We start from the raw sequence: 16,778 nt of genomic DNA, 5'->3' as shown, positions 1-16,778 counted from the left end.
AAAGTTGTTATTTCAGTTTCCTTGCTCTGAATACCCCAAGAAGTAGATCATTAAATTTTCAACATCAATATATCTTGAAGACATATCTTTAAGCAAAGCTTACTGAGCAGCTTTGTCTGCCAGTTCTAGCTGTTTTATATCCAATGGTTTATGTAGTTGTCATAACTAGCAATGTAGTTATCATCAACATTGGATAGATGAAGAAACTGAGGTTCAGAGAGAGTTAATAATTGGACCAAGAACACAGACCCCAAGTTTGAACCCAAATCTCTCTGACTAACCCATTATTAACTATTATTTGATGGTGTAGCAAAGTTTCTTATTTGGTATTTGCTCACCTAACTGCAACTTCCAAACATACAAACAAAAATTGTTAATTTGTCCTGTCTCCCTAACAATTTAAAAAACAGAATAGTCAAAAGTTTTTAAATATGCAAGCACAAAATTCAAAAAGGTCTTGAATATTGTTCTTGTGACAAGGTCTTACCCTTTATTTGAAGTTTATATATAATTTCTCAGTCAAATCCAATATTTGTTTAATTTCTTCATGAATTTTTAATTAATTTGCTAATTAATTGATTTTGCAGCCTGAAACTGCAACAGAGCAAGTGTGTGCAAAAGTCATTAACTTGGTATTTCAATTGTTTTCAAAATATTAATCACACCAAAACTCTAGTATTGTTATTTAATGTGTTAAAGGGTAGCTCATCACTAGTATAGGGGTCTTAGGAGGAAAGATGAAGTCACCTAAGATACTGTTGCTTTAGTATATAAAGGTGAAAGTATTTAAGACTGAGAAAAAAAAAGACTTTCTCCCTGTTTACAGTCCTATTTTTGTCTTTTTGTTCTGAGCAAAACTTGGTCTTGATGATCTGCCTATTTCTTCATTTACTACACTCCCTAGAACCTCTTAGAAGTGTCAATATAAACTAACAAATGCTAATTTTAGTTTATTAATATCAAATTGCATTAACCCTTTAAAACTCATTAAATGAATCTCCCTTGGGTATAAAAGAAAGTCTACAATTATACATAATGTACCTGTATTGCAACATGATGAACTTGTACTTTCACCTGAGTTCCAGTGAGGATCACTTAGCCTCCCAATGGACCATGAACCACATTTTGAGGATCACTATTCCAAGGTTACTCTTTACTTCCTCATCAACAAATCCAGTAGCCTTTTCTTGATCCACAGTTTTCTTAACCAATGCATTCCACTGCAATGATAAACCTCTTTTGGAAATTCTCTGCTTCTGACTTCCATCATAACCACATATCTTAATTCTCTTCTGATCTTTCCACCTCAATAGATACCCATGTTGAAACCAAGACCAACTAATGAGAAAAATTATAGTAACAACGAGCTTATGGTACTAAGCGTTTGTGCTTGAGTGGAACAAGAAATAACTTCTCTCTCCTCCTGCCTGAGAAAGACAAAGGAAGCAGGCCTGTGGAGGTCAAAATGCCTCTTTTCTTGCTTGTAGAGTTCCTGGAGATGTGACTTAGCATGACAATGGTATTCTTCTATCACTGCATCTTCTTAGGGAGATTTATACACCAGTCACAAGCAGTACTGGTCAACTATGACCCTCTTCTGCAGAAACAGGCTTTACAACTTCAGCACCTGCAAACAGAAGACCAGATTGTCTGATCTTTACAGGCGAGCAGACCCCAAAAGAAAATTATAGAGCTGTATACACCCCAGTATCGTATTCCAAATGCATCAATAACCCAGCCTGCTTCTTCTCCCCTTGGGAGGCTGAAAAGAGGAAAAACCCAGCAACATTACTGTATTTAAGCTGCCACCACACAGAATAAAACACCAAGTGTTTCCTCCTAAAATCATGAGAAGAGAAAAGCTATAGAAATTTGATAGTTATGACATCACATTAAAATAGATAAATACTTGAATTATGTATGAGTATATATAATATATTCATATGCATATAATTATTGTATTATGTGATATGACCTACATACCAGAAAAAAAAACTAACATGAAAAACATTACAACCTTATCTAAGGATAATGAGATATACAATTAAAAATAATATTTTTTCTTTTTTCTAATTTAGTGTATTTTCTAAATCTTCTATCATAAGCATATTTAATTTTTTATAATTAGATAAATTTTTAAATTCTCAAATTCAAGAAATGGATGTTAATACTGGTTAAGTGTAAGTTTAATTTACAACCAATATAATAGCACACAACTCAGAAAATTAATGTTGATTTCACTTATTAAGAGTGGATCTCAAAGAGCTGATAAGATTAACTTCTGACTTTTATCCCCTCTTTAGTGGTATACTAGTCAAAGTATCAGAACTATATTAAATACCAGTCAGAACTACATAAATTATAAATCAAATGTAAATTATGAAAATGAATCCAGTATATTCTTTAGATGATTATGGATTATGGGTGGAAGGCTCACCTTAATGTGACCTTGTCAAGTACACAGCCCTCAGGTTTTTGCAACCATTTCTAATCCAGCCATGTAACTCAGATTCTTCCATTTAGTAAATATACAACATTGATTATGATGATACATGTAGTCCTTCATTTCACAAAGATTTTATTAAGTATCTACTACATGCCAAGTTGTATTCCAGGTCTTTGAGAGACAACAGAGAAATAGACTGATGAATTTCCACATCAATGGAGGCTGTATTTTAGAAAAGAGAGATAGTGAATAAAATAATAAGTAATAAGTAAACAAGAAACTGTAGACTAGTGTTAAATGTAATATGAAAAATAGATCAGGGCAATGTAATTGGGAATGGGAAGTCTTCTCTGAGGAAGTGACTATTAAAATGTCAATTGAAAGGCTAGAAAGAGTCACCAACACTAATGTTGAACAACTCTCCTAGCAAGAAGCAGGTGAATGGCAGGAAGATCGTGAAGAAGAAATGAGCATAGATTTTGAAGGGATTGGGGGGAAAAAAGAGTTATTTGAAGGAAATGAGATTCAGAGAGAATAGGAGTCAGATAAAGTGTAGGCCCACAGAATTCAATTTTACTTTAGGTATGATAGAAAGTTATATGAGGATTTTCAGAGGGAAAAGAAGCTGAACTCTTTGAAATAAATATTTTAAAACAGGTACAAAAGACCAAAAACTTTAAAAATTTTGTATCACTTCCTGCTTAAAACAACTAAGATTGCATATATTGTGTAGAGTCCAGGGCTCTGCTCTTGAGAAGCTGTGTTCAGGAGAGTAGGCCACCTGTTGAGGGCAGTCATAAAGAGTAAGCTGGCAGAACTCAGAAGATAAAGCAAGAGAGTGATCATAATAACACATCAGAAAAATTGAAACCACATTAGAAATTAAAGAAGTGGAATAGATTCTATTGAAAATGTAGCATATCAAGATACAGATAACAAGTCTAGAAAAATTTCAACTGAATAAAGACATCCAAGTAGCTAGAGAAAAGTACATAAAATAATGTGGTTAAAGAGAAAGACAAGGAATATATAATTGCATATATATATTGTGCCCATGATGAGATGAAAATATTTAGAAGAAAAATCATTCAAATGTGTTATAAAAAAATTTCTGAAATAGAATCTAGAATCAATCAACAGCATACCCCACAGTACAAAAACTGTCTACCCAAGGAAATATCATGGTGACTTTTTTAACTTTAAAGATAAAGACTTCTGTGAGATTACAGGCAGAAAAAGCGAGTTATCTACCAGACAGGCTAGCCTCAGGCCAGAATATTTCTCACAGCAACTTTCAAAACCAGAAGGCATTGGGATAACAGCAGCAGAGTTCAAAAGCAAAAAAAATAAAAATAAAAATTGAATCAAGAATTTAATATCCAGCCAAGCTGTTATTTATTGTTAAAAGCACCATAAATACAATCTCAAACATACAGTGCTTCTGGAAATATAGCACTCATGAGCTTACTTGAAAGTAGTAGATAATGAAATCAAGCTAAATAAGATAGATGTCAAAATAAAAAAATTCAAGAATGGAGACATCCTTCTGGAAAAGAAAGAAGAAGAGGAAAGACTGATCACAAGCACTTAATTTGTTTAAATATTACTAATACTATAGAACTGCAGAGATTATACTTACAGAATATAAGCAGCCTATCATATCTGAAGTTCCCACATCCTCCCATTCAACCACCTCTGTATGGAAAATATTTGAAAAATACATGTGTCTGTACTGAATATGTATAGACTTTATTTTTTAAAGAGAGAGAGAGAGAGAGAGAGAGAGAGAGAGAGAGAGAATCTTTTTTGTAGATGGACACAACACAATGCCTTTTTATTTTTATGTGGTGCTGAAAATTGAACCCGGGTCCCTCCCGTGCTAGGCGAGCGCTCTACCGCTGAGCCACAATCCCAGCCCATATATAGACCTTTTTCTTATCCATTATTTTCTAAGCAATATAGTATATCAACTATTATCATAGATAGCATTTACATAGTATTAGACATTATAAGTAATCAAGAGATGATTTAAAGTGCATGGTGGCACACATCAATAGTCCAATAAACTCTGGAAGCTGAGGTAGAAGGATCGTAAGTTCAAGGCCAGGTGGGGGACTTAGTGAGAACTTCAGCAACTTAACAAGACCCTGTCTCAAATAAAAAAAATAAAAAAGGACTGGGGATGTAGCTCAGTGGTAAAGTTCCCCTAGGTTAAATCCCTAGTATACCCCAAAATAAAGCCAGTAAATTATGTAGGTTATATGCATATATTAGCCTATTATATATAAGGACCTTGAACATCTGCAGATAGTGTGTCCTTGGAGAGTCTTGGAACAAATCACCCATGAATTCTGAGAAGCAACTGTATATTCGTCAGGGTAATGCTAACACAACCCCCTATCGTGGTTTAATACAATAAGAATGTCTTTTTAACTCAGATCACTTTTTAATGAGTGTTGTTGGACGGTGTCTCTGCTTGATGCACTGATATGTGGCTCAGATGTCTTCCTTTGGTGGCTCCACAGTTTTCAATGCAGTTTTAAGGTCATGCTGGACTCATCCAGCTAGTAAACAGAATAGAGATAGAGTAGAGAAGGCACCCTCATTCTTAACTTCCTGAGAATGAAAAATGTCACTTTATTTTCACTTATATTAATTATTCAGAACTATGAATAGTCTTCATTGCACAGAATATAATGTAAATATCAGAAAACATAACAATATACAAGTAATACTCTTCCAAAAACTGGGAGATCATCACAAGAATTGGTGGGAAGAGGTGTATATTTTCTCATTTTTCATAGCAGAAGTTAATAAACACTTTCTAAATTCCATAAATTAAGAAATAAAGGTTTAAATATATTATCATGCATTTTTAATGTTATTAATTATAGACAGTATAGTAGAAAACAGAAAAACAAAAGCAAAACATATTACAACATATATCAAAACATAAAAAACTAAGTAAATAAAAAATAAACAAAGGTAATAACTTAAGTAATGAAGCACAGCTAGATCTGTTAAAATAATAAAAGTAAATAATCTGTTAAAAATAACAAATTATTAGATTAAAATCAAAACATATTTCATGATGGCATATGTTTTAAATATAGAAATACATCCCAGATATAATAAATAGAAAAACAACTTGTGGAACAATATGTGTGATTTAATCCAATTTTTATTTCGTAGTAATAGATATGATGTATAATATACACATTTTATTTTTATATAATATACACATAAAAATATTTGGAAGGAGACACAAAAATGTTTAGCAATGTTGTTTCTGGGGATTTAGGTGAATGGTTAGGAACAGAAAGCATATTTTCACTTTTTACCGTATATCTTTCTGAACCTTTAAATTTTTTTTATAAGGACATTTTTATTATAAAAATGTAAATAAGCAAAATAGCTGAAGTCCAACATGGTACTATTGGAAAACTGAACAGTACAAGCAAAGGAAGAGAGACGAGAGGTCAGGAAAGACTGACAGATTGGTCTTTGAGTGGGGTCTACAGGAAGGAAGAGTGCCCTGCCCGGGAGCCACACACACACTGACACAATGTGGAAAGGGTGTGGCTTTTAATGAACTTTAGGTGTGGCTGGAATACTATGTGTTGTAAAGAAGTGTGGAAGGAGACTAGAAGGACAGGGCAATTTTTTAGAACCAAAAAAGTTAAGACTATTCATAGGAAAACAAGATCTTCTGAAAGTATTTTGAACATAATAAAATTTGATTGGGTTAGCATTTTGCACAGATAAGTATGGTATCCATGGGAAGACTGAATTAGAGACCAGGGGAGAACGGCAGGCAACTCTTCATGACTCTACTCAAATAGTCCAATGGACATGATGGGCTTGGGGTCAGGGTGTCTGAAGTAAGATAATGGAAATATAGATAAAGAGAAGATGGGTTCACCACTCAAAGAGATATTGAAAAAGTGGAATAGACAGAACTTGATTATGAATTGGATGCCATAATGGTGGAATGAAGAATAAGGACAAAGGAGTCAAGATAACTCCCAAATGTGGTACTTTGTCTCATTATATAAAAGTAGAAAAAACAAGCAATTTGGTTATGGACAGGAAGAAAGAGGAAAAAGTAGTTCAGTTTGAGTAACAATGAGTTTGACATGTAAATAGAACATTCAGATAGAGAGAAGCAGGCATAAGACTCTGAAACATGAAATAAAATTCACTAGTATGTACATAGTAGTAGTATGTAGTATGTACATAGTAACAGACAACAAATGCCAAGTTATAAGGGGGCCCTGTGACAGGTGAGGGGGTTTCTACTCCGTTCAGAGGCATAAACAGAGAAATCTTTGATTTTACTTCTGGAAATCACTTGCCAATCCAGCTGCTAACCATAAAGGGCAAGTTCGAATTGGCCAAGAGTGAAGAGATTCCAGGTAACAGAGAAGGTACATTAAAGTTAGAAAGAAGTGGGTGGGTTCTGCCTGACAGGTTTTGGTGGCTAGGAAAGCTGGGTCCTTTTGTCACTCTTGGGAATTGAGACAGCACTTCTGTTAGGGGCTTTGAGGACATCTCAAAAGGGAAAGAGATGGCCATTTGGCCTTCCTCCCCCTAACTGGGTCACTGGATATGATCCTGACTCTTACTGGGTGTCACTAAGTGACAGACTATGCTGCCTAATAACATCAGGAGGGGACAAACTACCCCCTCCCAGGCAAAAATAATTCAATCACCCTTTAAAAATAAAAGGCTAAAAACCAATCACCTACAGTTCAAACATAATTCTGCTGCCTAATCCAAGTGCTATATTCTAATCATCCCTGTCAGCCTGATTTATATCTGATGCACATGGCTTTAACTATTTAATGAACAGTCTAGTAACCAAAGGAAGAAAGTCTTGATACAAAGTGCTCTTTCCATTAAAAGGGAGTACAGTAGTACGGGAAATGACTCAAAAACCCCTTAACAAAGCAGAGACCCAATAAATTTATATAGAGATTGAGTTTGAAACCTTGAATTTTTATTATGTTTATTTGTATGTTTATATATATATATATATATATATATATATATATACGATATCAGTAAGAGCACTCAATTGTCCATGTATGATCTGTTCATCAGCTTTCTCTTACTCAATTTTCAACTAGTAGAGAGTGAAGTCTTATCTTGGTGCATGTTTTGGAGGTTTCTGTCCATGGTCAGTTGGTCTAGTGATTTTGAGCATGTGGCAAGGCAGCACATCATGGCAGGAGCATGTGGCAGAAGAAACTGCTTACCACATGGTAGCCAGGAAGCAAAAAAGAGACACAAAGGGGCTGGGGACAGCATTCCAAAATCCCTTCCATGTGCCCCCATGACCTAACTTGCTTCTACTAGGCCCTGCTTCTTTAAGGTTTTACTACCTCCCCATGGTGCCATGGCTGAGACCAAGCCTTCAGCACATGGGCCTTTGGGGAACATTCCAGATGCAAACTATAACTCTAAGTGTTTGTAACTCCATTTGCATTATTTGCGACTGTAAAGTGGTTTAGCATTTGCATTTAGAAAGAACATTTTCATTTCTTTGAAATTAAAATCCTAAATCATTTGTGTTTAAAGGATAGAAATGATCCAATGGGTCTAGAATTCAGACTAAAATATATCTTGCACTGTTGTTTGGTAACTTGAAAGCTGTGACCTTATTATTTCCTTGGGAATTTGTATTCTATCATTGTTGTGATTTCATATAATAGGTGAGGAGGTGTTGTACATTTCCAGCATCTTTGGGGAAGTGGATAGCATACATTCATTAATTCCATGTAATCTTATGTGAAATAACACTCTCATTTTTTCCAGAATCCTTTCTTTATCCTAAATTGCACTTTTGTACATATTAGACCCTCAAATACACATGTATCTGTATGTGCTATATTTTAGCATTACTATTTTATGGTAGAATACTCAGAAATTCATGCATTCACCATAGAATCAATCCAGCTACAGGCAAGCAGAGAACTGAGGCAAATTATTCAAATGTTTTTATGCAACAAGCCAGATGATTTCAATTTCAACTACTTACTTCAACTCCACTTTAGTTGCATAGTCTAAATTTCTGTCTCAACTGCACAGCTTTTACCTTCTTGCAAGCTTTTACTTTTTTGACTGATTTTTAATCTTGAGTTCCTATTTCACTTCCCATTTACCTTTACAGTCTGAGACTTTAATACTGTTTCCACAGTTACAAGCTTCAGTTAATCATGGCCCTGGGAATTGAGTTCTCAAGTGTACACACAACCTCCTTGACTCTCAGTTCCCAGCGCAGACTGTTGGCTACAAATCCTGCCCCTGGGGATCTAGGGCACTGCCTGCCTACTCACCCTGCCTGAAAAACACCAGTGGTAAGCCAGAAGTTAAGTGGCAATCCCCAATGTTTTAGGAAATCCATTTGATGAACCTTTCTTTGATCTTGCAAAGGAAAGGGAATAGACAGTCTCTGACAGCTTCCACAGCCTGGCAGAATAGAAAGCAGTTGCTTGAGGAAAGGAAGTCTCTGATTCTCAAAGCCACCAGCTGACTAACCTGGGTTTCCCAGGTAGATATATAAATCATGCTTAAAAGTATAACACTGTTTTTCCTCATTATCGCCTTTTCAAATCCTACTGGTCCTTCAAGGTTTAGCTCAAGTTTTGCTTTGTGCATTAATTATGATGTTATATGTTGGAAGCATTTTAGGCTATAGAAAAGTGGAAAGAATAATAGAGCAACCATTTGTGTACCATTAGATGGTTTTTATTTAATAAAAAATAATATTACTCTCTGGGGCCAGGATTGTAGCTCAGCAGTAGAGTCCTTGCCTCATATGTGTGAGGCCCTGGGTTTGATCTTCAGCACCACATAAAAAATAAACAAACAAACCAAAAAGGTATTGTGTCCATTAGAAGAGGAGGAGGAGGAGGAGGAGGAGGAGGAGGAGGAGGAAGAAGAAGAAATAGTTGTTTAAAAAAAAAAAACACTATTGCTCTCCAGAAGAGGATCACATTGAGACAGAAATCACCTTGCCCAAGTCCAGTAGAAACTGATGTGCATGTAGTGAAGTGAACCCAGAACAGAGGGTCCCTTCCAGCTTGTGAGTAAATTATTCTAGCTCTCGCTTGGGTTCACCTATACACTTTCACTGCCTTTACCCACAATAAGCTCCATACCTGAACCCAGATTTGAAACGGAGTTATACTTCTATCACACCTACCTGGCTTCGGACCAAAGGACTCATGTGAACCTCCAATATATATTAACTCAAAGCTTGAAGGAAAACATGTAAAGTTATTTAAGTTTTTGGTCAATTCTCCGTCTGTATGTTAACAATGTCTTTGCTCAGATTTCTAACATTTTCCTCGTTTGGAGTTAATTTGTGTCCCCTCAAAATCCGTATGTTGAATTTCTAACTCCTCAATACCTGATGATGGGACTTCATTTGCAAATAGTGTTTTCAGGCATAATTAGTTTAAATGGGGTATACTGGAATAGGTTAGGCTCCTAATCCAGTATGACTGGTGGCCTTATTAAAAGGGAAAATATAAGCACAAGCACTCAGAAGACATTATGTAGACACACAGGGAGAAGACGGCCATGTGATGACAATGGCAGAGACTGGAGGGGTGCATGTTCAAGTCACACAATACCAAAAACTGCTGGCCAATAATAGAGGCTAGAAGACCCAAGGGAAGCTTCTCGCCTACAGATTAAAGAGGGAACAAACCTTGATTCAGACTTCTAGTCTCTAGAACTCTGAGACAATAAATTTCTGTTGTTTTACTTGAAATATAATAAAAATAAATATATTTTTTAAATGTTGCTTCCAGTTTTCCTTTTCCCTTCCCTAGAAGCAAGTTGTTGCCTCTTGGGCTATTAGAAATGGTTTTTCAATGATTCTGCCCAATTCTTTGCAAGGAGTCCAGTTTCGGCTCCCTAATGTGACCAAGCCTCAGGGTCCCTGCCCCTATGAAATCATTAAAAGATCCTCAGGAGGAAATGTAGTCTGGATATTTAGCTAAGCCTTCCATCTTGACCCAGAACCATTCTATTTTACCTTCCCAAACTGCCTGAGGTTCCTGTGGCATTGGGCATTTGGTCTAGTTTCCAGTCACTTGTTTTGTACTAACTTTATGTATAGAAGATATATTATTTCCTAACAAGACTACAAATTCTTAAAGCAGTATCATTTTCCTTGAGAGAAGGCTCAGTTTAAGAATTCTACTCCAAAATAGGTTGCACTTGTAAGCCAGTCTCTTTATCAGAGAAGTGTGTCCTTAGAAGTGTGCCCCATTTTATAGAAGATGTGATATTGCAGCACCCAATAGCTATTGAGAATCTATTATGGCCAAGTCAGTGAATTAAGCATTCTAAGGACACATGAAATGCATAAAGATTTGGTTTGCCTACCTGGAAAGTATCTATCTCAAATTAGTAAAATGCATTCTTGAAAATACATAGTGAACCAGATCATGATTTAACTATAGTAATAGTACTCAAGACTTAAATTAAGGCTATATTAACTAATATCACAAGTTGATTTGTATTTTAGGAACTTTTTAACATTTTGACATTTTTCCAAAGCAAATCTGAAAATTGTTTGCTCAAACATTGAATATAAATCATTTACCTTGGACCAAATCATCAGTATCCTGGACTTTACAAGAGTTTGCAAATCATTATTGCACTTCATTTATTTGCCTTGCACCAGCAGCAGATCACTATATAGAGAAACTGCCAACTCAGTCTTTATAGAACTTACACAGCATCTTTGTCTCTGTAATTGTGATCACAAAATAAATACGTCCTTCAGCTTGGATAGCTGAAATATATTTGGCCGCAGATTCCATCTGGACTTGAACAAAAGCAAAATAAACCCACGGCATGTTGCCATGAAATTCTTTATGAATTGTCCATTTATTTGTGTTTTTTGAAAATAATTAGACAAATTGTGTTATCCCATAATTAAAATTCACATAAAATATCCATACAGCTATACTTCCATGAAAATTCACCTGGAGTGTGAACTTAATAGTCACAGAAATTTTTGTGGTCAGTCATCAGTCAGGAACCAACTGTCTTAAACCAGAAACTTACTAAAATTTGAAATTTTCTTTTTTTTCTGTTTTTCTTTTCCAGACACTGCAAATGGATGTGAATAAGCTGAACATAACCCTGCTTCGGATATTCCGCCAAGGAGTGGCTGCAGCTTTAGGACTCCTACCCCAGCAAGTGCACATCAACCGCCTCATTGTAAGATACCTACACCCATGTTCCCAGAATTCAAGCTGTTTCTTATGTCATCTAAGTACTCATGGTGTAGTTCTAATAGCTCATAAGCCAATTCCTGCAAACTACCTATTTTTATAACAATGTTTCATTGACTGAGTGGAGCAAGTCACCTCCACTCATTCACCTTGGCTGCTTTCATACCTACAGCATTAGATAAGAATAATTGCAACTCAAGTGTTTGGCCCATGAAGCCTAAACTATTTACCGTCTGGCCCTTTTCAGGAAAAGTTTGTCAACCCTGTCATAGTTCAAGACTGGATACCCTGGTAAATATGAACAAGGGGTTCCCAAAACTCACCTTACTAACTTGACACTACTCCTCAAATATTCCCCTTTGGAGCTCTGTATCAGGTAAAGCACTATTTCCAGAGAGTATCAACGAAAACCCCTTCTAGCATATCAATAGAAAATGATGGATAAAGAATACACAAGGCAGAGGACTTCGAATAAAGAAGAACTAGTCCTTGCAGACAGCAGCCCAGATGGAATGTAAGCATTGATAGTTCAGAAAAGCCAAGAGAAAAATTGGATGGGCATCTGAAGTGGGGATCAGGTAAACCCAAGAAATGCTCTGCATATACCCCACGTTAGACCTGTCAATCATCCATATCCATTCTTTTGTCTCCTTCCTTAGTGCTTGGGAACCTGGATGTTAAATATCATCTAACTACATGTTCCCATCTACACTTGGAGGTGGATGTGAGCAAAGGGAAAAAAAAAGGGGAGGAGGTCAAATTCAGATCAGATGATTTTTTTTTCTTTGTAAAATCTAATCCCTAAGGTTCATGTGAAAAGGAACTTTAGAATTTTTGAATCGTTTTAAAATTGTTTTTAATTTCCACTGCATAGGAAGTCCAAGCAAAGACTATAAAGAATCTCCCTGCCTTTAATTGTCATGTGCCTGCTTGAGCTCAGCCTTCCACTGTCTCCACACCTGTGTTCCTAACTATGGATAGAAATTGCTTTTTGGTTTGATTTAGAGTTATGTTTCTTTTCATTTTTCAGCATGTGGAGGATGAGTTGTTTCATTCCCCAGAAAATGCTTTCTTCTGTGAGCTAACCATTTTCTGAGACTAAATAAGGTTTTTTAAAAGATAAAGTTTCATTTCAGTTTCACAGAAGAGGACAAACAGCATTTTCTAATATCCTTTAAGAATAAAGTAGGTTATGATGTCCAGAGCATATCTTGCTCAAGTGAGAAGATTTAGGTAGTACAGAAATCTTGGATCTAGATCTAGATTTTTTATATACACACACACATAGACACACACATGCACACACATATGTAATTAAGACATACTTTTATGCGTAAAGACTAAATGAACATAATAGTTGTTTGCAGAGATGAAAGAGGATTTGCCACACCTGGAGAAGGATATATCTATCCTTGGAAACTGTTGGTAGCACTGTTAAAAGTAGTTATTATAGTGAGCAGAGTTATAATACCTGAAGCAGCAGAGCAGGGTGATGAAGAACATGTGCTTTGGAGACAGACAAGAAGAACCACACTCCATTACTAGCTAGCATGGCAGTCCCAGACGGGTGACCATGGACAAACCACTTATGTTTGTGAGATGGAGATAACCATAATGTCCATCTCCTGTGACTATTTTAATGAAATAACACAGGAGCATGCCACGCATAAAACAAATGTTCTATCCTTCTATTGTTATTAGGTTATAAGCTATTTAATAAATTATCATAAGCATATTTCATGTCAGTGTAAATATTGATTGTCATTGTCTGTTGTTCCTACTAACACAGAATCTTTTTCTGGATTGCTAGTAGTACATCAATTCTTCATTTTATACATGGGTGAATTTCTGATAAATTGCATGCAAAGAAAATTTTCTAGCAAAAGAGAACTCTATGTGACAAAAAGAAAAGACTAACAATAATTTCCTTTTATAATTGAATTGTTTAAGTTGTAAAAGAGAATGTTTTCATGTCAATGGTATTTTTTTGTCTGGTGTTTGTTTTTAGTGTATGTGGCATATTGTCCATTTATGGTAAGAAATCTGTCTCCGTTTTTGGCTAGTGAGGTAATATTAATAGGAAAAGTATCATACCAATGCATATATGCATTTCTTTGAAAGGGTTGATTTTTAAAATGTGACATGTCTGAGGTGAACCGAGTCAAGGAAGGGACTTCATTTAGCAATATTAGCCTTGGCTAGTGCAGCCTTTACCTTCACAAAGTTACGAGGAAAACACAGAGAATAGTGGTGGTGTCCACTAATGCTATTACATCTACTTCTATTTAATTCACTTGATTTTAAAACACTTCTTTAAACATAACTACTCAGGGAGCATCTGAACAAAATATTCCAAAACTAAAAAATATGAAATGGAAAATAAACCAATATCTAATGAAATACAAAATTCCAAATTTTGGAGAGCCACTTAACTAGAAGGAGGCCATTTAAAGAGTTTAGATGTCAGACTGATAATATTAACTCCATCAGAGAATAACAGACCAATGTGAACTCCAGGATGACTTTAAGGATTCCAGGGTTCTGATTTTCTGTAATGTTTCCAAAGGAAAATATTATACAACATTGCTTAAAATGTCTATAACACCTACAAATAATCTGCTTTTACTAGGAAAAGAAGAACAGTGTTGAACTATTTGTGTCTCCCATAAACCGAAAAGCAGGAATTTCTGACGCTCTGCCATCCGAGGAAGTGTTGCGTTCACTTAACATCAATGTTTTACATCAAAGCTTATCCCAATTTGGAATCACAGAAGTCTCCCCTGAGGTATGGCATTGCATGGAATATTTTATTTAAAAATTTGCACACTTAGCATGATATGGTAATCCAGCCCCACGAGGCTTTGAGATGAAAGCTGTTTATGGTGTGTTATTTGACTTGAAAAAAAAAAATCTCCCAAAGGGTCAGAATTCTCTGCTCTTCAAACTACTAATGTTTGTTCCTTAAAGAAATTCATTTTCATATCAAAGTTCCACTTTTTGACACTTTCTTCAGAAATTTTATGGCCTTGTAACTTATTTCAACTTAACCAGTAAATTTAGTCTAGAAGGAAGACCAGTTACATTACTTGAAACTGATGTCAAAACAAACAAAAACCCCCAAGAAACCAAACAGATAAAAAACCACTATTTGTCTTTCCTTCTCAACAGATACACCTGTCCACATGGCCTTCATTGGGGAAAAATGATTACTTTAGAATTAAGCTGGAATGTGTCTTTTCCTTTGCTGAGGAAACCAGACATAAACACGGGCAATATTTGCTTTATTATATTTTCCAAATATAACACTTTTCAAAATTTCCCCTACCACCTCCTCCGTCTTGCTTCTGAGTATGTTTAGTCTCCACAAACTGGAATGATCGACATCCTAAACATAGGATGTTTATTGGATGTATATAGGATGTAATTTGATTCAGAAAATCATAAAACTTGACCTGGAGGGAACATATGAACATTTTGCTGATACAGAAAATAAGGTCCACAGAAATTAAGTGATTCCCCTGAGGTGACAGAACAAAGTAAAAAGCAACACATAAGATCTAGGTATCTTGATCTCTTCTATTCTATGCCAGCTACAGTGACGCATACCTGTAATCCCAGTGACTTGGGAGGCTAAGGCAAGAAGATTGCAAGTTCAAAGCCATCCTCAGAAACTTAGTGAAGCCCTAAGCAACTTAGCAAGACCCTGTCTCAAAATAAGAAATAAAAAGAGCTATGGATGTAGCTCAGTGGTTAGGTGCCCCTGGGTTCAATCCCTAGTGCCAAAAACAGAAAAAAAAAGAAAAAAAAAGAGTCTACTCTTCTTCCCAGTAAATTATACTGCTTCTCATTCAGCAAATATTAACAACTATGATATAAAAACCTTTGGTACAAGACAGTTTGCATTCCAAGGCTGACACTTAAGATGTGTGTGATCTTGGGCAGGTCATTTAACCTTTGCATAGTGTCACTCTGAGTCTCAGTTTCTTCAGGGCCAAAATAAGTATAGTTCTTATCTTATAAACTTGAAATATAGATTAAAATTTTTAGATATATGTCAAAATCCTCACACTGAATAGGCACTAAACAAAATAATTTGAATACAGGATGGATTGGCAGAGCAGGAACATGCAGCCTTCCTGTGGTATCCTTTGAGGAATGGTTCCAGGACCCCCAAGGATACCAAAATCTATTGGTGCTTAAATTTCTTAAATAAAATAGCATAGTATTTGCATGCGGCCTACACATATTCTCCAATATACTTTAAATCATTTCTAGATTACTTATAATACCTAGCAGTTTTAGTCAGGGTTTTTTTGCCACTGTGACTAAAGGATCCAACCAGAACAATTTTAGGGAAGGAAAAGTTTACTTAAGGACCCGGGTTTCAGAGGTCTTAATCCAGAGAAGGCTGACTCCATTCCTCTGGGCTCAAGGTAAGGCAGTACATCATGGTGGAAGAGTGTGGCGGAGGGAAGCAGCTCATATTCTACTCAGAAGAGAGAGAGAGTCTTCACTCTCCAGATAGAAAATATATACCCCAAAGCCATGCCCAATTCCCACTTCCTCCAGCCACACCCTACTACTTCAGTTACTACTCAGTTAATCCCTATCAGGGGATGAATTCACTGATTGGGTTAACACTCTTATAACCCAATCATTTCTCCTCTGACCCTTCTTGCCTTGTCTCACATGTGAGCTTCTGGGAGACAACTCACATCTAAACAATAACACTAGCATAATAGAAGTACTATATAAATACTTGTCATACTATATTGTTTAGGGCATAATGACAATAAAAATCTGTACATGTTAAGTACAGGTGAAAATTTTTTTCCCTAAGATTTTTCCATACATGGTTGACCAGATTTGCAGTTGAAGAAACTACAAATAGGAAGGCTACTGTATGTCATCATTGAATGGTGACTGTGACAACAACCCCCATTGATCTTCCTGCATTTAGTCTCATCCCCCTTCTCTGTCCCTCTTCTCCAAAGACACATGTGGAGACTTTATGTTTGTTTTGTTGTTTTTTTCTTGCCACTAGAATCATCTTTGTCAATGTAATGTGGCTTGCT

General features: G+C 35.8%; 1 protein-coding gene across 1 annotated transcript in view; it reads left to right on the top strand.

Annotated features, from left to right (window-relative positions):
- The window catches only part of Ptprr (protein tyrosine phosphatase receptor type R), a 264,907-nt gene that overhangs the window by 133,839 nt on the left and 114,290 nt on the right, over nucleotides 1–16,778 (top strand). The window contains exons 3-4 of the mRNA XM_058574639.1: nucleotides 11,576–11,689; nucleotides 14,333–14,488. Coding sequence (XP_058430622.1) covers nucleotides 11,576–11,689; nucleotides 14,333–14,488 — 270 coding nt within the window. The remainder of the gene's footprint in view (nucleotides 1–11,575; nucleotides 11,690–14,332; nucleotides 14,489–16,778) is intronic.

The sequence above is a fragment of the Marmota monax genome, unplaced genomic scaffold (assembly GCF_021218885.2).
Source record: "Marmota monax isolate L192 unplaced genomic scaffold, Marmota_monax_Labrador192_F-V1.1 WCK01_AAM20220418_F8-fsc00056, whole genome shotgun sequence".
Taxonomy (NCBI): domain Eukaryota; kingdom Metazoa; phylum Chordata; class Mammalia; order Rodentia; family Sciuridae; genus Marmota; species Marmota monax.
The sequence above is the reverse complement of the archived record's forward strand: the minus strand, read 5'-3'. Positions and strand labels throughout refer to the sequence as shown.